General features: G+C 53.4%; 5 protein-coding genes across 5 annotated transcripts; 2 read left to right on the forward strand and 3 right to left on the reverse strand.

The window, feature by feature from the left end:
* Positions 1–429: 429 nt before the first annotated feature.
* On the forward strand, positions 430–934 carry hos3 (High osmolarity sensitivity protein 3; the record flags this gene model as incomplete). The annotated part of the gene is made up of 3 exons (XM_037327443.1): positions 430–516; positions 581–702; positions 853–934. 3 exons carry the CDS (start codon positions 430–432, stop codon positions 932–934), a joined length of 291 nt encoding a protein of 96 aa, XP_037173758.1.
* Positions 935–8,525: 7,591 nt separating this feature from the next.
* Positions 8,526–8,730, reverse strand: CGCA056_v012200 (uncharacterized protein; the record flags this gene model as incomplete). The annotated part of the gene is made up of 2 exons (XM_037327444.1): positions 8,526–8,531; positions 8,590–8,730. 2 exons carry the CDS (start codon positions 8,728–8,730, stop codon positions 8,526–8,528), a joined length of 147 nt encoding a protein of 48 aa, XP_037174579.1.
* Positions 8,731–13,449: 4,719 nt separating this feature from the next.
* Positions 13,450–15,578, forward strand: CGCA056_v012201 (putative cryptochrome DASH; the record flags this gene model as incomplete). Its single annotated transcript, XM_037327445.1, has 2 exons — positions 13,450–13,955; positions 14,012–15,578. 2 exons carry the CDS (start codon positions 13,450–13,452, stop codon positions 15,576–15,578), a joined length of 2,073 nt encoding a protein of 690 aa, XP_037174563.1.
* Positions 15,579–16,552: 974 nt separating this feature from the next.
* CGCA056_v012202 (Uncharacterized protein) lies at positions 16,553–17,581 on the reverse strand (the record flags this gene model as incomplete). The annotated part of the gene is made up of 1 exon (XM_037327446.1): positions 16,553–17,581. One exon carries the CDS (start codon positions 17,579–17,581, stop codon positions 16,553–16,555), a length of 1,029 nt encoding a protein of 342 aa, XP_037174560.1.
* A 409-nt stretch (positions 17,582–17,990) lies between these two features.
* Positions 17,991–19,852, reverse strand: CGCA056_v012203 (Bifunctional lycopene cyclase/phytoene synthase; the record flags this gene model as incomplete). The annotated part of the gene is made up of 3 exons (XM_037327447.1): positions 17,991–18,807; positions 18,856–19,779; positions 19,830–19,852. The coding sequence occupies 3 exons, from the start codon at positions 19,850–19,852 to the stop codon at positions 17,991–17,993; spliced, it is 1,764 nt and encodes a 587-aa protein (XP_037174561.1).
* Positions 19,853–19,888: the final 36 nt, after the last annotated feature.

The raw sequence follows: 19,888 nt of genomic DNA on the forward strand, positions 1-19,888 counted from the left end.
ACTGCATGAGATTGTTTATTAAGAGAGTCTGTTTAGACGACACCCACGGCACGACGACATACCGACTGACGTCAGGAGCTCTTCTATCGATTTGAGGAGACGCGGCACGCGAAACGCGATATTGACGCGGTGTATTTGTCTTTTTGAGGTGAGTTGATGGTATGGCGATGGCGATGTGTGGTGTTTTACCCCTCCCCCACTTTTGCATTGTTTTGTTTGGGTAGGTTTCATGCGGCGCAACGGACTTGATGTGTGTATGAATCTGACGACGTCGGAACGGGATATTGGCGATACGCTTGAGGAGGTGGTTTTTACGGTGGTGGATGGTTTACTAACCGATGCCTTCAGCAAGACAACAACTCACCGGTGCCACCAGACCACCATAAGAGCCAGAGCCCCTGAAAGGCTGAGACGCAAGACAAACACAAGATGGCTTCGACACGGAGTCTCAACATGCACACGACGAGGCCGTCCATCTCGGCGAGCTCGGGCGGCGCGGTCAAGTCGAGGCAGCTTGTGAGTGTTTTCGTTCCATATCGGGGACGGTGAGGGGGACGTATGAAGCTGACGGAAGAAACAGACACATCTCCATTCGCAGCTGGCCCAGTTGTCTGCTAACCTTGCGGATACGGAGAACCTGGTTCGTATGACGAGCGTGCAGGCGGAGAGTATGCGGGGGCTGGGTGCGTGGCACGGTGGCATGTGAGTATAACGTCCTTCTTTGGAGTCTTTTCCCGGGTCATGTATGTCTCTGTTCGGTCTGCTGGGATAGAGAGCAGAAGACATTGAGGCGTGAAGGACCGCGGGCGCCCGCGAAGCTATGCAGATGGGCTCGATGCTGATGAGGAATAGGTTCATGGCTGCTAGCAAGGTCCTCGGCGAGGAGGCTATCAATCGCGATGCGGCGGCACAGGCTAAGGGCGGTCAGCGCTGAGGGATGGTGGGTTTGCAGAAGGGGAGGGCGATGATGCGTGCCATGGCCTGGGTCTTGTTTTATGAGGCTCTTTGACATTCATGATGATGATTACGAGCAAAGGTGATGTCGGCAGAGGTTGTGGCAATCAGATATCTGGTGTGAAGGCAGTCGAGGTAGAGGCTCGGGAAACTTGAATGAATACCCACCGTCTTTGAGGAATAAGGCGTTTTAACATGTGCTGTAGGGTGTAGAGGAGGTTATGAAGCGGTATAAATACGACGTCTTTTCCGTTATTCTAGGCGGCGTGCCATTTCGGCTGATGAACTCTGACGTGCTCGACAATCGCAAGCCTCTGTGACGACTTGATTGTCTCGGGCACTCAACCTAATACCGACTTGCAAACCTGCCCGCATTGAATGGAAGGTGCGCGTGATAGGATCAATACTGACGGAATACCTGAGCGAATGATGTCCCAACAGTGCTAGACGAAGACGTCTAAGGCACCTAGTCTATGCCTGGTAAGGATTATCTGTAAGGAGGGTGGAACGTATGCCCCTGATCACGGCTCTGGCCACTTACAAATGCCATGCAACCCCTCACTCATCTTGTTGTCTTTGAGCGAAACCTTCTCTTAGGTGTTCCTCGCCTTTTAACGCTCGCCTTTTAACGTAGTGGTAATGAGGTTTGAACCGTCGTTGGCGTCCACGTCCATGTCTGAAATCTCTGGACGAGCTGTAGACTTCAGCTAACCCTCCACATCCGTACACTTATAAAGGGAAAGAGTCAATTCCGAGCAATCAGGCATCCGCACGACTCCCCGCAATTCATCCAGGTGATTGCCAGATTACAAGGCTACAGGTGTGAGCGCACTTTGGTCATTGTTACCTTAGCCTGGCCAATCATTCAAAGCTCCCACAACCAACCAATCCTAGCGTGCTAGAATGATTGGCAATGGTGTATTCCTGTCGCGTATTACTCATGGACTTTGACGAACAATGAGCAACCTTCAATCTACGCAACGTTTTGATCCGTCTAGAAGGCCTGCCGGGGGCATCATACAGCCCTCCGCCGATCCCGATCGAACTCCATAATGTAAAACCCAAGGCTTATGCTAAAGCAACATTGAAAAGAGCAATACTTCGAAGCTTTCCGTGCCTTCTTATCAAATTGACTTCCTTGGTGTCTCGCCGTCTTGGAAGAGCTCCTAGGTGCGGAGAGTCGGAAGATCCCAGTTCATGGCTGCTGTCAACGGCCACCGACTCGGATGCCAGCCGTGTTGGAACGGACCTTTGGCCAGGGGACGTAGAATATGTTGGATATAAACCTACCTGGAAATATCCGTCAAGTCTCTCTCCGCGGCAGAAAATCACGTGTCTGCATGAGATGCGTTCAACGTCAGACGATGCCTCACGCGAGAAACCATTAGGGGAGCCAGCTCTGACTCTCGTCAAGCCTTGGTTACCGATATTAAGTCACAGTCACATTGTTAGTCTTCAGCTTTGGCGTATAATGTCTTCACCTAGTCTGAATACTTGCAACATGAAGGCGGGCGGGGTGCAGGTATCGACATGTTCCAGAGTGATTCGTACTATGGACCCCTTAAGTGATGAATAGAGAGATATGACGTCCGGCTGTTTTCAAGTGGACGGCCATCGTGAACGCATCTCGGCTCATTGTCAAGTGAGAAGTAGAATTTTGCAACAACCTGGTCGTTTTTTATTGTTGAGAATCACACAACATTGATGACTGTAGAAATCCTGCGGCTTGTGATACGTCTATTAAACCTCCTCTGCATTGTGATTATGCAACCATAGCGATACCCTGTTTTCTGTCTTAAAGGTTCTGGTTTTCCCTGAAAAATTCAGTATTCTGAGGAGAACAACACTCTCGTTTGGATATTGTAGCATAAGTCACTGCGTTGCGAACGGTCCCTGTCCTTCGCCTAGGTTACCGAACTATTCAAGCCAAATACTCTAACTCGAGTACTGTCGATATGGCGAGTCTCAGTAAAGCCGTTTACCGAGCCAATGCAGACAATGCAGAACGAGCTAGGAGAGGACGAAGAGTCAATGCGTCGACATGTGTTTTGAAGCAGACTATAAAAGTGATGGAAATATCTAAAGCGAATGACTCAAATGCTGTTATTGTTTCCTCTGAGTGAGCTGCGCGAATATCGCAGGTGAGACGAAGAGTCTCCGTCAAGACTCTAGCGACTATGGAAACGATCCTTGACCGTCAGAGTAGAAGCAATATGTCTTTTCCGTGACAGAACTATGTCATTCAGAATAATAGAATGACGAAGAAGGGTACCGGAGATTCATGCCATCATCGGTATCCAGGTTTCGCATGCCACCTTACGTCGGGAATTGCGAAGCACACGTGGATGTTCCGTGACATTGACCCCTGTGATAACAAAATCATCTGGAAACATGGACGCCGGAACCTTGATTGGTTTGCTCTCGAAGGGCTTTGTAGATCATCTCCGTGTTATATATCGTGCGGTTTGGCAACTTTGTCGTGACCCTGATGATGTGTCTTCTCTCCCGCTGAGGGGTTTTACAGTTCATACTATAAATAGGAGAAGTTGTCGTCACAGCACCACCGAGTCTGGTCAACAAATACATGAAAACAGCCCAGACATCTGCACCAACCACGTGTGCCCTGTGCCCTTCATGTTCTCAACCCTCATGGCGACGGATGTGACCTTCAACTCTTCTAAACTCAGTTCAACCATGTGGACTCCATGCACATACTCTTCATTATGTTTGCGAATAAACGCGGGAAGACTTTGAAAGAAGGCGGCAGTTACTGAAACCAGATCGGTTAGACTACAGGTGTCTTGTCGTCGGCATGTCTTTTCCCGCTGCTACTTCTCGTTTAGAGCCACTCATATCGGCTATTGAATTGATACGGAGAAGCTACATTGGCCGTGCTACTAGCAGTAGCATTAATCAGTAATTAAATACTAATTCAGAACGAACGTATGTAAGGGATCGATGCTGGATCATCCAGCTTGGCATTAAATGATGATAAGTGTGAAGACTCTTCCTTTCCTCAGGAAGACACGGCGTCTCATCGATAACCTGTTTGGATAGATCGTGGATGTATGAGTGCGTTGAGGACTAAATTCTGGTCTCCAATCTAAAGCGAAACCCGTTTTGCGACTAAATGCTTGATTTGCCACCCATACGGAAGATCGCTTACCGTAATACAGAGTCGCAATACAGAGTCGTACACGTCAAGGACGATGGAAGGCGGTGGCACGTATTGCGTGATGAAACATCATGGAAGCCATTGGCTGTAGGTCTTACTGCAGAGGCGTTCATCAGTGTCGGAAAGATATCTCAAGCAAGTAGACACTGGAAGGAGAATATTCTGGAGAAGTAGTGAAAGTGCGACGCGGAGCTTTGATTTTATAGAAAGACCGATAAAGCCACCAGCCGGCATGGCGCACGGAGTTGTACAATCGTTCACTTGGTCAAAAAAAAAGACCCAGGCTACTCCAACCCAGCTGTAGAATCCCTTCGATATAAGTATGGTGTAATGAAGACATTATGTAAAGAACTTCCTGCGCAGGCAATGGAAGGTTGTTGTGTAATGTTCCTGAAGGCTACCATGGAGTCCTCGGAGTGCTGGTAACCAGTGCAACGTTTTCCAATTATATCACGCCGCTATCCATCGAACCTCATAAGCATGGTACGACCGAGCTTGAAGTAATGGATACACGGAACGATACACTACAGAAAGAGATGACGGGAGAGAAGAACTGGGGTATCACACAGTTGCCGAAAGTTGTTAAACGAGCATGATCAGGAAGTTGTCTCAAATGTAAGAGAACTGACTAGCCAATACAGGCATTGGAGCCAAAAAAATTCCATTTTGACCACCGAAGGAAAGCCAGGGTTGTGAACAGAAGCGACTGTTTTATACTCCAAAAGCCCGATGACAACGGTTGCCAAGACTCGCCGGGGAGCCAGTTGCAGCTTGAACATGCCCATCTCAGGGTGTGACTTAAAATAGAGAAGCTCTCAGGACGATGATAATCCGTGCAGGAAAAGCAATGATTGAGAATAGACGCCCGCAACGATGGGGACGCCAGAGATGAAAACGCTGTCGGATTCAATTTCGGTCTCGCCTCCGCCGGAGACACCGATGCACTCGCGGTCCAGCTGCCGGCATCCTAGAGGTCGCAAGGCTACGGTTTCGTAGAATAAACCCGAGATTGAGACGGATGAGAGGTGAGCAACGATAATGGGAGGAAAGACTTGCCAGAGCCTTGTCATCTTACCGAGATCTGAAAAGATGGATCGGTTCAATGGGGACATAATCTCTTGTTCTCAATTTGTTGAAACAACAAGCGTTGTATGCGGATGGATTTGTCGTGTTGGTCCGTAACTTACTATCCCGAATTCAAGCGTTTTTATCTTCCCACCGCAAGCCACAAAACGGCTGGCCAATATAAAATAAATAAGATCTTAGATGCTCGTCCAGTTCTCTGCTATGACCACAAACCACACCACTGGTCTTTGATAGAGGGCGTGTCATTGGACATGAATGGCGAAAGGTGCACGTGTGGTCCGCAACAGGCCCCATTCGCAGCCAACAGTTTACTTGACGGTGGGCTGGAATACACGTCGGGATAGTCAACAAGAGATGGTGATCAGAGACGACGACACAGCCGAGTGTACTCGAGCAACGTGCATTGGAGTGAACCAATCCAGTGCAAACGCATGTCATGGTGGCCAGAATCCAGAGTGGTAGTATCCTTCACCTTGATCCAATCAAGCCATTACTACTACCAACCATATTGCCGAGCATCACTCAGTCGCAGAAGAAAGCGTTTATAACATTTTTGAAAACCTCCCGTATCATTTGTGAAAGGCGGCCAGACCAGGTAAAACTCCCATAAGGCGTGGTCTGGATGCCTTGATGTGGCAGCCTAGCTTCAATCGCTGGATCGACCCGGCCCGGAGGGCATTTCGAAGTCATCCTACTCCGTCGTACTAAGAACCGGTCTCAAAATCGGTACATAAAAGGCTTGGAATATCTAGAAGTAAGAGGTCACAAATTGGATGCCGTCGGTGACCAATAGTTTTCATCAGATCAGGCTGTGCAGCCACAGCCAACATGACTGTCCGAAGTCCGCTGCTCTCCGCGTAGCTTCTTTGCTCGCTCGCTTGCTGAAGTCATTTAACAGTGCCGAATAAGAAGCAGAAAGAGCTAAACGGTGAAGGAGATGCGGGGAGTGCATCAGCAAGCCGGTCATCAGGACCTACCTCGCCGGGATGTCGCCCCCGCATGTTGGGTAGGTAGACTCACAGCGAGAACTATCGATTCATTCAGGGTTTCCATTGTGGTGTCTGTGTGGTTTGAGAGGAAAACTTGCTTGAATTTATACCAAAAGTCAAGCAACAAAGCGATTCTCTAAAGGTCAGCGGCTGTGGGCACAGCGGACTCAGCCAGCACGATAGCCTGCCAAAGAGCCGACTGCCGTCCAGAATTCGAAGAGCAATTGTAAGCAGTCTTCTAAGGGGTCCATAAACAGAGCCGGACAAAACCCTCTGCAGAGACATGCAAAAGTGATGCGGGGACGACACCATGCATCGACAGAGCCGCGGTGTACTCATGGAAATAGCCCGAAAACGACGAATGACGGGGAGAGAGTCGTTGTCTTCGGGCGTTGGTCCATGTAATGCACGTGAACAGGACCACGGAAACGCCTATTGGTATCTTGATTGCTGATAATTCAGCGCGGGAAAAGTATGCCTGGAAACAAAAGCCATTGTTGGCGTTGGGAAAACAGAGCCTTGCCGCCAAAGATCGATTTTATAAGATGCTTACAGCATACTGCTGTCGACAACGAGAGTAAACGGCCGCGCTCGTCAAGTTGTGAAAGGTTTTCGGGCGAGTACGCATCAGGGTAGGCAATAAATGTCGACACCCAATTCGTACCGATGGTAGGATGCGTGGTATTGGAAGAGCGTCAGTCACCACAAGTAAACAACTACAATAAATACCCCGGAAACAGCCAAACAAACAATCTACAACACATTTATATCGATGTTCTCGCTTGTCCAAGCCAGAGCCAAAGTCCAATAGAGATCTCCTCAAACGTAATGATCGTCGGCCCGGTTTGCAGGAGAGGGGATTATCTAGCGAAAGCTTCATTGGGACACAACCAACTCGTCGGGGTACGAATACGATGGGAGAGACTGCGACGAGAGACGAAGACCGCCGAGGTTTGGTCTTCCGAGCCTTTCGAGAGAGGCAAATCCTGGGAGGAAGAACAATAGGGTCCTAAGGTAGGCTATCTGCTTTTCCCCGCCGTAAGCGCCGGCATGAGCGTGAAATTTCTTTCTACAACTCAGCATTCCTGTCGATATGGGCTCGGTGATTTTACCAGACGCAGAGAGCTCAAGTCTGGCGAATGATGGCTCACGATGGGCCTCCGATTTCGTGCATGCATAGGGCAAAGAGGAAACGGGCAATTTATGGTACGCGAGGGGGTCTTGTTCCAGCGGTCGTGAGCTCAAAGGGCCGGATGAGCCGCAAGTTCATTGTGGCGCCAATGATCCATGCGAACGGTAGAGCTTCCTTCTGAAGAAGAGGGACGGGGACGGGGACGGGTTGCGTACACACCATTCTTTTGCATTCTGGTGGGGGCTTGGTAGTCTTCGAGCCGAGGGAGAAGTGCACGTTAGTTGGGAGGGAATGGGAATACGCTACAAGCCCACAGAGGCAAGAGACGCCAGACGAGGACGACAGCTGGCGTCCAACTTAGCCACCCACTGATTGGTCTCAAGTCTGGGATCGGACAGGTTGTAGCTTCTGGGTTCTAAGAGGGGGTGCTTCGGGATAGAGTGTAAAGCAGACCCGGAGGATTTGGCCTGGATAATCAATGTGAATGCATAATATCTGTTGAGTTCAGAGACTGATAGGGGGGAGGGCATCTGGGTCCCTGCAGCTCCCTCCCCTCCCCTGCCCCAGGCAGGGCAACAACAGCGCCAGTGATCCGTCGCCAAGGGAATGGCAGTCTGTCAACAGGAGACTCTGGCTTTAAGGCCCTTGTAGACTTGCTCCATCAAAGACCCCGATCTCTAACAGCGTTGCATCAGGTTAAAGATCTGACTCTGTTAGGTAGGCAACCCCCTTGACTACACGCAATGTATGCCGTACTTCTGGGGGGACAGCATTCAGCGCAAGGTTTCCCGAGACAGGACAACACCAGCTATTGTGCTGCAAAGTTTGCCGGAGGCAACATTGGTTTGGCATTTCTTCTAGCCAGCTGGAGGTTTCTCCACAAGCATAGCCGTATCGCATGGTTCATCGACATTTCGGAGGAACACCGACCTCAGCCACGATGAGATTTCGGCCGAGAATGGCCAATCACCCTTGCAGAAGGCGACGAGATATCCTGACCCGGAATCAACAAACCGCAGCCACTCCAGAGCAACCTGCTCGTATTGTACAAGCTTGTTGTCTTCTGTTGAGCAGGATCGAGCGGCATCGAAAAGTGCCAACCACTGAGGATCTAAGTTGTGGGCGTTGGAGCCGAAAGATCGTGTGACAAAGGCTTGGTGTTGTCGCAAGGCATGCGCTCGAGAGTGTCCTAAATCTCGATGCCTATGTCAGAATGTCTATGAACACATACTACATCCGCAGCCAATCCCGACAGAGCATGCTGAATGGCCCGGACATTGGGAGCGTTTGGCGGCGATTGGCAGCTGGCCAAGACACATGATGACATTTATGTTGCCGAAGTCGATCTGTTGATCGAATTGCTGTCTCGCCTCATCGATGACAACAAATGCCATTGTGACTGGAGGAGCCGTGGCAAGCGCCCGACGCGACGTCACCGCCAAATTGCCGGCCCGGCAGGAAGTCCAACTCTGGTTATCCCTAGCTCGCAATCGAGAATTCGACAAGTGCCCGCGCTTTGTACTCGAAAGCGCACCACTGAGAGATCGATTTTGGATTACCGGTCTTACCCGGCCGATCAACATGGCTGGGACGCGATCGATATGCAAGCGGGTCGCTGTGAGGCGTCGGGAGCATCAGGCGATTTGTATGCGACCGAACAACGAAGGGCTCGCCTAATGACGTGAGGAAAAAGAAATTATTGGCGAACCCTCTCAATTGGGGGCGTTGCATGCCAGGCACACGTTCTTACTTGCAGCGACGTTGGATCTAAGACCTGCAGCAGAAAAGTGTTCTGGTGGGGGCACCACGAGGATAGGAAAATTGTCGAGTACCGGAGATGAACATTCGCGTGACGTTCGTAAATTGAACGCATTGGGGGCGAAAGTAGAAGCGATTAGAACCCCCATGGCCGAGGAAAAACAAAGTGCGGTTGAATGGTCAAACATTGGTGTTTCTGGCGTCGGTCTAGAATCCCGATCCGGACGACGACAAATGTGGGACGGGAGGTTCGGGCCCGGTGGTGAGGACGGGTGTGACCGGTTTTGGGCGGGCCTAGAATGCCGGGGCGGAATGAGACGTGAACCAGCTCCTGCGGCCGGGCGGATTATACCGGTCGGCAGCACCCGATGGTGAGACTATTCTGAGCACACCTGGATCGACGATGAGGCTGATGGCTCTTCTGTAAACGATATACGATGCAAGAAGCTCGTTTTGGAAGACCCTTCAGCGCATTGGTGAGTAAGACTGGTCTTGTCTGTGCACAGAGCCAGGAGAAGAACGGGCGCCGATATCGATCTCGCAGCCGTGAGCCACGCATCGCGGGCAGGCAGTGTCAAAGTTGCTGTCGCATACAAACTTCTGGAATAAGAAACAATAACCACGTTGACGATGGTGAAACCCTTGACGACGGCGCACCAGCGGGAGTTCGCAGGATGGGGCGCGGCGGGGCGCCGTTTTGCTCATGAGCCAAGAACCAAGCCAGGTCACTTTGTGGTGGTTCTGTAGCATTGGTAACGAAGAGATTGCCGGTGCAGGATCCAGGATCCAGGGTTTGGAGCAAAGGTTGGGTGCACGGCAGACCAAACCAGCGGAACGGAGCGTGGCACAGCGTGGCAGACGCAAGCGGGGAGGCTGGCTGTCGATGAAGCCGTCTGAGCATCGAGCATGGTGCATGATGATCGAGCTCGGACATGGTTGTCATCGGCGGGTTCGGCTAATTCGGTGTGATGCTCGCCGCCCGGACCGGCGGTAAGTGGGCATGCTTACGAGAGTTGATCATAATTATGGCGCTGCTGGCTGGGGACGACAGCGCCAGCGAGCGAGGGATTTCTGGAGCTGTGATGCTGGCAGGTCGAGCTGTGAATGCAGATCGAAGTGGTGTAAGAGACTGCAGTGGCCAGGGGTTCGACGTCTAGCGGCGACCGTGTATGCCTCGGGTAAGGTAAGGTAATTGAAGGTGTTCCAAAATAAGGTAAGGCAGTTGCACAACCTTGCCAGGAATTGGTGTGAGGGGACTTTGCAGAGAGAGACGCGGGACAGCTAGTGACCCAGACTTGATGCTGGACAAGTTTCCGGAGCAGTCCTGGAATGACTCCTGGCGCACAATAGATCCAGCAACTCGGATCCAAAGCTTCAAGAGCGCCCGCAGACGCCCGCCCGACTCCGGGAAAAGAAGGCTCGACAGGTATCGAATATCGGCAGTGAATGCAGGGCGAATTCAAGTATGCTGCAGCCAGCAACCTAATGTATTTAGCCCGGTTGTGCCAGCGGAAAGACTGGAGCTAAAACCCTAGGCCAGCTGGAAAGTTGTCTGGTGCTGGCGAATGGCATTTCACCATTAAGCTGATGCAGGATGCAGAAGCAGCTGTAGGGTGCCAAGCTGTGTTCAGCTGTGCTTTCTTCTCCGGCGGCCCGTTTCGATTTCAGAGTCTCCCCGCTCGTCTCGTAGCGGCGTAGAGGCTGACTCGACGGCATTCCTTGTGCAGAGGGATAAGAGACTTCGGCAAAGGTTAGGTAGGCATGAGGGAATAGGTCGTCTGACTGCGCCGAAGATGTCTGCTGTCACCAGGCATTCTTCAATGAATCGGCCGAGTGGCTTCGTTCGCAGGCTAGGAACAGCAGTTGCCAGTTGGCATTGACCAGTCGCAGCGCACCCGCCAAATGAAATCCGGCCGGGAACAAAGCGCATCAACACATAAGTGTGAAAGAAGAAAGAGTGGCACTCGTAGGGCAGTCGGCGTAGTGGTGTCGATGATTCATCATTTGCTGAGGAAGCCGCAACGTGCCCCGAGCTCCTTCGCGACCTGCATGACAGACAGGGAAGGGAGGTTCAGTTGGCTTTGGGTCTGCTGCATTGCGCCGCGGGTGAAAAGCCTGACACGAGCATAATAATGGACGGAACAGCGGGGGCGGCAGGTGGATGAATGTTGGGATGTGATGGGAATCCTCGTCATGGGAGAGTGGTGAGTGTGAGCGTGAGTGTGAGTGAGATTGAGACGGTTTCCCATGCCTGCGATTGATACGAAGTGCTGATGACCAGTCGTGGCAAGGAGCAATCGTGGGTACCTACTTCCCATCTCCGAATTGGAAACCAACAATACACAGGAAGGAAGGATGTGCTGGCTTCTCCTTCTGTCTGTTGGTAATGGAAGGTAAGACGAGATGAGAGGTGACAAAGCAGCAGGCACTATCTTGCACAGCTCTTTCCGTGTGGAAGTGGAAGAGTTTGGCGGCGTCACAGTGGTCGGACTGGACCCCGCGGCAGGGCAGGGATCCGCTTTTCCAGACCCAGGTATCCGTTCAGGTGGACTCGATCTTGACGACCCCGGACTTTATCTCTGCATCATGGACGTCCACACGTCCCTTCTGCTCGATCTCTAGGTCATCTTTCCCATCCCGCCGCAATCGACAAGCCATCGACATTGCGTCCCCTCGCCCAGCCAAGCTGCAGCCTGCAACAATCCCCCTCGCATCCATGCTTTGTGCTGTGACTTTTCGATCAATCACATTGTGCGACTTCCAATGCACGCTGTTTCCTCTGTCCCTTGGTGCATCCTGCGCCGCCGTCCTTCAACCCCATGCCATGCCGACCTCCATGCTTTCCCCGACTGGCGCATGGCCTGGTCTGGTCCTCCATGTCCCATCATCACCCGTCATCTCTCCCTCTTTGCCTCATTGAGCAACGGCCGACTTGCCAAGCGTGCCAAATTTCCTGCCGAATCGCCTAACATGGCATTCCAAATCGAGGGGGTTCGAGTCTGTAGGGGCGCCGGAGTTGCCAGGGGTCTAGGCCCAAAGGGTTTAAGAAAATCTAAGGGTCCAATCCACCACACTCACACCCATGAGCCAACGGGGGATGGCCATGATTAAAACCAAATGGCGCATCGGCGAGCACTCCGCCGCCACAGATTGGCTCTTCGTCTTCGGCTCCTTTCTCTGCTCACTGCCTCCACCTGCAATTGTCGTCCCGTCACCTCGACATAACCGTCTTGACTTATCCTTTCACCAAGCAGCATAACCTACCTAGACTAAGTCAAGGTTATCCGGTTATAGTATCACTCGCAAAGGCACACGACACATTTCGAGTACATTGCCTTGCCATACTCGACGCCGTACGCCGCAGGTCCACTCCACATCTCGACGCCGCAAACCTTCTGGGTTGAGCTCTGTTGGCCGTGGACAGCTTGACCCTGCAAGAGAGTCCCATGAGTCCCAGTCAGAGTCCTCAGGAGGTGTCCATTTGAGATCAGGCTGCGTAAACGATTCCGCGCTTCTCCATTCGGGATACTCCCACATCCTGTGCCTCCTCTCTCGGCTTTCCCTAAAACTCTTTCTGTCCTGTTTGTCCTGTCCTGCGGAGAGAAGGACCCAAAAGCAAGCAAGTACATTACCACTCGATACAGACGATACAAAGACAACCGATCCTCCTGTCCTCCACACTTTCCCATCTCTTCCCGATCATCTAACCTAAAAATCGATGCCGTCGGCGCTTCCAGCCTCATCGTCCGACCGCCTAACAATCGCGGCAAGACCCCTGGATTGAGATTTAGCGGCAGCTGCGTCATTCCAATCGGGGCGAACCTAATCTCCCCTCCTGCTCCTGCTCCCGAAAGACGCCGGGTCCTGGTCTCCTCTTGCCCTAAGGAACCCTGCCCATCGTCGAAGGCACATCCTTACCCTCCCGTCCCTCGCCTACCTCCCCCCGGTTTTCCATCCGTGCCTGCAGTTCACCTCACTCCTCCCTACCTACCTACCTTACATACCTGACCTACCGCATCTGTTCCTCTGTTCCTCCTGTGGCGACTCAAAGACTAGTCTCCTTTCCAGCTGGCCGGGAACTAAAACAGATCTAACGGCTTCTCTTACGCCATGACTTTGGTCTAGATTTTGTGGTCATCATCACTCCAACAAAACCCACACCTGTCGCTTTCCATTGCCAGAGGCCACTTGTATTTCTCCCATTGTTCTTTCTCTACACCCCACCAACGCCTTCAACAACCCTATCACCGACCATACACGCGCAAAAGACCATCACCATCGTTCCCCGAGCATCATCGCTAGCAACATCTCGTTGGATAGACCTCACGAATCAACACACTTAGCAATAGCCCATCATGACGGCTACAAACATCCTCATCTATTTGCTCCGGCACGACCTTCGCATTGCGGACAATCCCATCCTCCACTATCTCGCAACCTCTTCTGATCATGGTTTCACCCATGTTCTTCCTGTGTACATTTTCCCAGCACACCAGATCGAAATCTCAGGATTCCTCCGCGACGGGAGCAAGTCAAAGTACCCAGAGGCACGCAGCGAGATTGCCAAATTCTGGAGATGCGGCCCTCACCGCACCAAGTTCATCGCCCAATCTGTGTGGAACCTGAAGGAGTCCCTCGAGGGCGTTGGTAGCGATCTGTGTTTGAGAGCAGGCATGTTTGGTGACGTCGTCGACGAGCTTCTGCGAGGCTTTTCCGACAGCAAACACAAAGTTGGCGCGGTGTGGATGACGGCTGAGGAGGCTGTCGAAGAGAAGAAAGACGAGAAGGCCGTTGCAGCGGCTTGCTCTAAGCATGGCGTCAACTTCAAAACATGGTTGGATGAGAAGTATTTCATTGACGAGTAAGTTGACGGTCTGGACATCCCGCGTGGCGGCGGTACTAACAAACACCCTGCAGTCGCGACCTAGGCCTGAAGAACCCAGAAGACCTTGACAACGTTTTCACCGCCTTCCGCAAGACCCAAGAACCTCTCCGAGAGAAGCCCAAGCCCACCTTGCCGCAACCCAAAAAGAGCGCCATCAAACCCTACCCCAAAGAGTTTCTTCCTGCACAGAGCTCCCCCTACGAAGTGCCATCGGATGACTACAGCAAGTTGGAATCAGCACTGTTGAAGCCCCTGACGAGCCCCTTCACCGAAGATCCCAAGATTCCCGAGAAAGCAAAGTCTGTTCATCCGTTCCACGGCGGTGAGAGTGAGGCACGCAGCCGTCTTCATCATCTCGTCAAGTCAGGGGCAATGACCGAGTACAAGAACACGCGCAATGGCCTCCTTGGCGTCGATTTCAGCACCAAGCTTTCAGCCTTCTTGTCTCTCGGCTGTCTCACATCCCGACAGATTCACGAGGCTCTGGTTCAGTTCGAGGACGGCACCAATGAGGATTTCAAAGATACTCCAGGATACGGAAAGGCGGAGAATGACGGAACCAAAGCGGTCCGATTCGAACTTCTGTGGCGTGATTACATGCGGTTGTGCACAAGGAAGTTCCAGGAAAAGCTGTTCCGCGTCACTGGCTTCAAGGAGGACGATACACCCAAGTGGAAGACGGCCAATGCTGAGCATGTCATCACTGAGGACAACCTCGGCGCATCCGTAGACGAAATCAAGAAGACACTGCAGAGGTTTCTCGAGGGCACCACCGGCATGGGTCTGATCGACGCCTCACAACGCGAGTTGATCCACACTGGCTATACATCCAATCGAGCTCGACAGAACGTGGCCTCCTTCCTTACCAAGCACTTGGGTATTGATTGGCGCTATGGAGCCGAGTGGTACGAATACCTACTCGTCGACTACGACGTGAGCTCCAATTGGTCTAATTGGCAGTACGTCGCCGGAGTGGGCAACGACCCTCGAGGCGACAATCGCATTTTCAATCCCATCAAGCAAGCGTTTGACTATGACAAGGAGGGCGAATACGTGAAGGCTTGGGTCGTGGAGACCCGTGGTCTTGAAAAGTTGGAGAATGTCTTCCAGATATCCACAACGTCCCACGAAGACCTCGAGCGTCTAGGATTGAGCGACAATCAGATGGTTACAGACCCGGTAAAGAAGATCGATTTCTCAGTCGAGGGCAAGCCAAAGAACGGCCGTCGCCAGTACGCCAACCGCAGGAGAGGGCGTGGGAACCAGAACGGCGGTCACGGTGGAGGTGGGCCTCGCGGTCCACCCAACGGAGGCAGTACCAGCGGCGGATACGCACCATCCTCAGGTTCAGCGAGCCAAAACGGCGGTGGCCAGGCAGCGTCACGGTCGCCCCCAGATGGTCCTCAGGGATACAGGCCGAATGGAAACTATCGTGGTAACTACCGCGGCAATGGGAGCGGCCGAGGTCGAGGCGGCGCCAATGGTTACCGAGGTGGCCGCGGGAGCTACGGTTCCCGCGGAGGCTTTAACAGCCCGTACTACATGCAGCAGGGCCCAACTAGACCTCAGTTTGCCCTCAACCCAACAGCGCCTATTTAGGAAAGTTCGTCTGTTTCGTCTCAGTCCAAGGATGATCGTACCAGACGGCTTGTCCCCAATCCTGCAGCACATATCCAGGAGAGGGTTTGTCGCAAAGGCGAAGATCGGCAGTCACGCTTTCAACTTGATGCTACCCCGCAAGAAATAGCCAGAGCAAAGGGAAAGAAATAGTCAGAGCAAAGGGAATACTCTCGGAAGACTTGTGCTGTCGCATCTATTGCCGGCTTACGGAGGTTGAACAAATATCCCAGCCGGGGTTTGAACACCTCATCCGGGATACGGATGAGGAAACGTATTATGGTATGAAGATGCTCCTGTACGACGTGGATCCGGAGTATTTCGATAGGGCATGCATTGAATAGTTGCCAGGACATTGGCATGGGTTATTAAAAAGGATGGGTTATTAGACCGGGACTACAAGCGTGCTTATACTTTGGAAACTGTACCATAGCACCTGCCGTGACATGAGCGGATACATGAGCTTGAGTTGCATTTCTTTGTACGACCTCAAACTTTGTAAATGCTCGTACTACTCACTCGCTCTGGATGATCATAAAGGTCACCATCTACACATGACTAATCTAATGCCCATGGCTCTTTCGAAGTCTTTGCCCATGTACAAGTCTCTTTCGATACAGCGAGTTCGCGTTACGTCTATATTTACACAGATTGCTTGAGCTTTCATCAATGCAAAATGTAGACGATACTATGAGTGAGATCACGTAGGCCACATAAGCAGGTTCGATAAAGCACAGTATGCATAGGCATTGTCATGATATTTTGACCCATCTGGCTCTTGAGATCAGAGTGTATGTTGCTCATCACGAGCAATAATCTTCCGCTCAAAATGAGCGCAATTTTCCTCCTTCCCACCTTCTATACACATCTGTTCTTACAGCATCCTAGCCATGGGGGAATCTTTGTCCAAACACACATTGCCCCCTCCAAAAGAACGCCAAGTAACCGCGACTAGCTCAGAACCTCTTCCCCAGAGGCTTGACATCCACCCCCTTCGGCACAACAAACAACCCCTTCGCCTCAAGCGCAATCTCCCCATCCGGCCCCTCCATGCGCCCGCAGATCCACAGCTTGCGGTCCGTCTTGTCCTCGCCGTCCGGCCCCTTCTGCAGCTCCGGCAGCACAGCGTGCACGCGCACCTTGTACAGAAACCCAGGCGTTACCGGCTCCTTGAAGTCCATGGCCAGCTTCGCCGTCACGGCCGTGTTCGCGGAGAAATTCAGCGCAGCGAGGCGGCCCATGGCCTCGTCCATGATGGTGCTCAGCATCCCGCCGTGCACGACGCTCGGCCACCCGGAGGTGCCCTGCCCGAAGACCACCGCGAGGATGAGCTCGCCCGTCAACCGGTGGCGGAAGACCATGTGCACTAACCCCAAAGCGTTCGGGTTGTTCAGCGCGCCGGCGCAGAGGTGCGTCTTGCGGTGGGACTCGGAGAAATCGGCGTAGGGCTCCCAGTGGTCCCAGTCGGTGGGCCGGACGGTGATTTTCGAGCCCGAGACGGAGACGGCGGCGGGGACCATGGCGTCCAGCCCCGGGTCGGAGGCGAGGGCTTCGTAGGTGGCTTGTTGGCGGTAGAGCGGGATGTCCTCGGGCTCGTAGTCGGCGGGCGGGTAGAGGAAGGGCGTGGCGAAGCGGATGGAGGCGATTTGGTCTGCGGTGAGCTTGTAGCCGGCGAGGAAGAAGAAGAGGGCCCAGAGGGCGCGGCGGAAGAGGATCGAGCGGCGGGACTGCGGGGGCGGGGTGGGTGGTGTGGGTGTGGTGTTGGCGGAGAGGAGGGCGGTGATCTGCGAGGGGGAGAGGTGGGAGAGATTCTGGAGGGCGGCGGAGGCGGCGGCGTTTTGAGGGGGCTGCTGAGGAGGTTGTGGTGGGATCGGCTTGAGGAGGGAGGGTCTGGTTGTCGTGAAGGGGCGGAGGAGGGTGGTTGATGGGCGCGGGGACCTGGTGAGGTCGCGCAGGAGGCGGCGGGTCGCTGTTCTTGGTATCATTTTGGCGGTTTGTGTGTGGTTCGTGGAAGAGGGAGGTGTGCGCTGCGACAGGGCAGCGTTGGGAGCTGCGCGATGCGATGAGGGCGGCGCAAACGGGAGCGAGCTGGCGATGGTGAATTGTTGGAGGTTTAAAATGAGGTTTGGTGGAGCTTCCAATCCGGTGTAGCTCGGTGAAGCATTGACGCGGCGCACGGACGCTTTTCTGGGGCTGGGGGCCGTGATGTCACCTTTGACGTGCGATCAGACGAAGCAATCCTCCAATCACCACTGACATGTCACTTTGCGGATTGAGTCATGATGTGTTGACAACTTTTATGTTTTGGCTATGGAAATGGCCTGCTAATCGATGCGTCTAACTAATGCCATGGATACAAACCTGCTAATGTGAAGAAGAAAAAAGGCCCCAAACTCAAGCCGCCATCAGCGTGCTCCAAGCAACCCAAACCCGTCGCGACTTGGGCACAGTGGCCCGTCCCGTTCCGTCCGCCGCCGCAGCATTGCCGTTGCGGACCAGCACGCGACCAATCTCCATGTAGCTCTCCACGGCGACGACCATGGGGCCGCGCGCCTCTGAGGGGATCCACTTCATCGACTCCCTGGCCTCTCCGTAGTGCTCGAACGCCTTTGCGAGGATCTGGCGGCGCACGTTGGCGACGCCCTCGCTGCGCGGGTCCCTAAGGACGTCCTCCGGCGAGAGGCCCTCGTCCTTGAGCCAGGAGGTGGGGAGGTAGACGCGGCCGATCTTGGCGTCGACGGCGATGTCACGGGCGATGTTGACGAATTGCAGCGCGAGACCCATCTGGCGCGCCGTGTTGCGCAGGTAGGCTTGCATGTACGGCGGCAGGGAGTGTTTGCAGTGGCAGAAGACGAGTTCCAGACAGGACTGGCCAACGGTGCTGGCGACGCGGGCGGCGTAAAGCTCGAGGTCTTCCGGAGTTGCGATGGGGAAGCTGTTCGTGCTGAACTGGAGGTCCATCTCGAAGCCCTTGAGGAGCTCTGCCAAGGGCTCACGGGGAATCAGGTTGGCGGGCAGTAGGTCCAGAGCGGAGAGGGCTGACGCGGGGAAATTCTCTGCCGCATACTGGGAGGCGAGAGGGGCCGAGGAGGAGTCTGGATCTTTGTAGAGCAGAGCCAGGTGGCGGTCGAGCTTGGCAATCCAGATGGCTGCTTCTTGAGGGTTTGCTGCTTCATCGACAAGGTCGTCGGCTAGGCGGCAGTAGGAGTAGCTGAACTCTTGTTAGTGGTGATTCGATCGTGTGCGGCAGCTAACTTACAGCAGAGTCAGGTCAATGCGCAGACGGCCAGGGAAGACAGAGCTGGCGAGATGAAAGCTGCGGCTCTTTTTTGCCAATCTACTCACTGCTTGACGAATGCCCAGGATGCGCTGCATGTTGTACTTTGACGAAGGAAGCACTCTAGCTCGCAGCAGAGACATGGACAAAGCATCGGCCGGCTTGTCAAAGATGTCGGGAAAGGCATCGCAGACGGCAACGGCCTTGTCAAAAGCGCCAATACCAGTAACAACGAGAATGTTGGTCGCCAGAAAGAAGACGGCTTCTTCAATCTCCAAACTGCCAAAGAGCTTGAACTCAAGCTTGGTGCCGCTCTCAATGGCCCAGGTGCCACGTCCAAGCGCCATCTCGTCGACTACCCAGAGGTAGACAGTGGGCAGGATCACTGGGAGGACGGTGCATGCCAGCGGCAGCGCTAGGAGGAACTGGGCGGTGATGGTCCAGATGAAGAGGGCGAAGGAGCACGCCCACACGAGGATCAAGCCCAGATACGTTCCCTCTCCCTCCTTGGCGATGAGCCAGGTCCCGAGCGCAATGCTGCCGGCGAGAACGCCCTGGCCGACGGTCTTTCCACTCTTGATCCATTTGGGCAGGGTGGCTGGCGAGTTGAGGTACTGAGCATGCAAGACGGGCTTGTTGAGGATGATGTAGAGCTGTGCCGTGATGTAGGTTTGGATGATGAAAAAGAACAGCTCCTCGAGGGGGATGCTGAAGAGAGTAGGGCCGAGGATGGCGTTGGGCGGGTAAGTCCAGATGCCTGTTCTGATGAGATATGAATCCCAAGGGATGGTGGCCACGAAGGCGATGGTGACGATGAAGAGTGTCTTCACGACATCAAGGCGGGTGAAGAGCGGGTATGAGAAGAAGGTGAGAAGCCCTGCTAGAGGGATGGTGTACTTGATGTGCCTGAGAAGGTAAGTGAGGGCGCCTTGCAGGACCTGCTCGGAATGACTTACACCAGCGCGTAATCGTAACCCATCTCGGACTGTTGTGAGAATTCTTTATTTCAGAGGTG

This window comes from Colletotrichum aenigma, assembly GCF_013390185.1.
Source record: "Colletotrichum aenigma strain Cg56 chromosome Unknown KSG_Cg56_contig08, whole genome shotgun sequence".
Classification (NCBI taxonomy): Eukaryota; Fungi; Ascomycota; class Sordariomycetes; order Glomerellales; family Glomerellaceae; genus Colletotrichum; species Colletotrichum aenigma.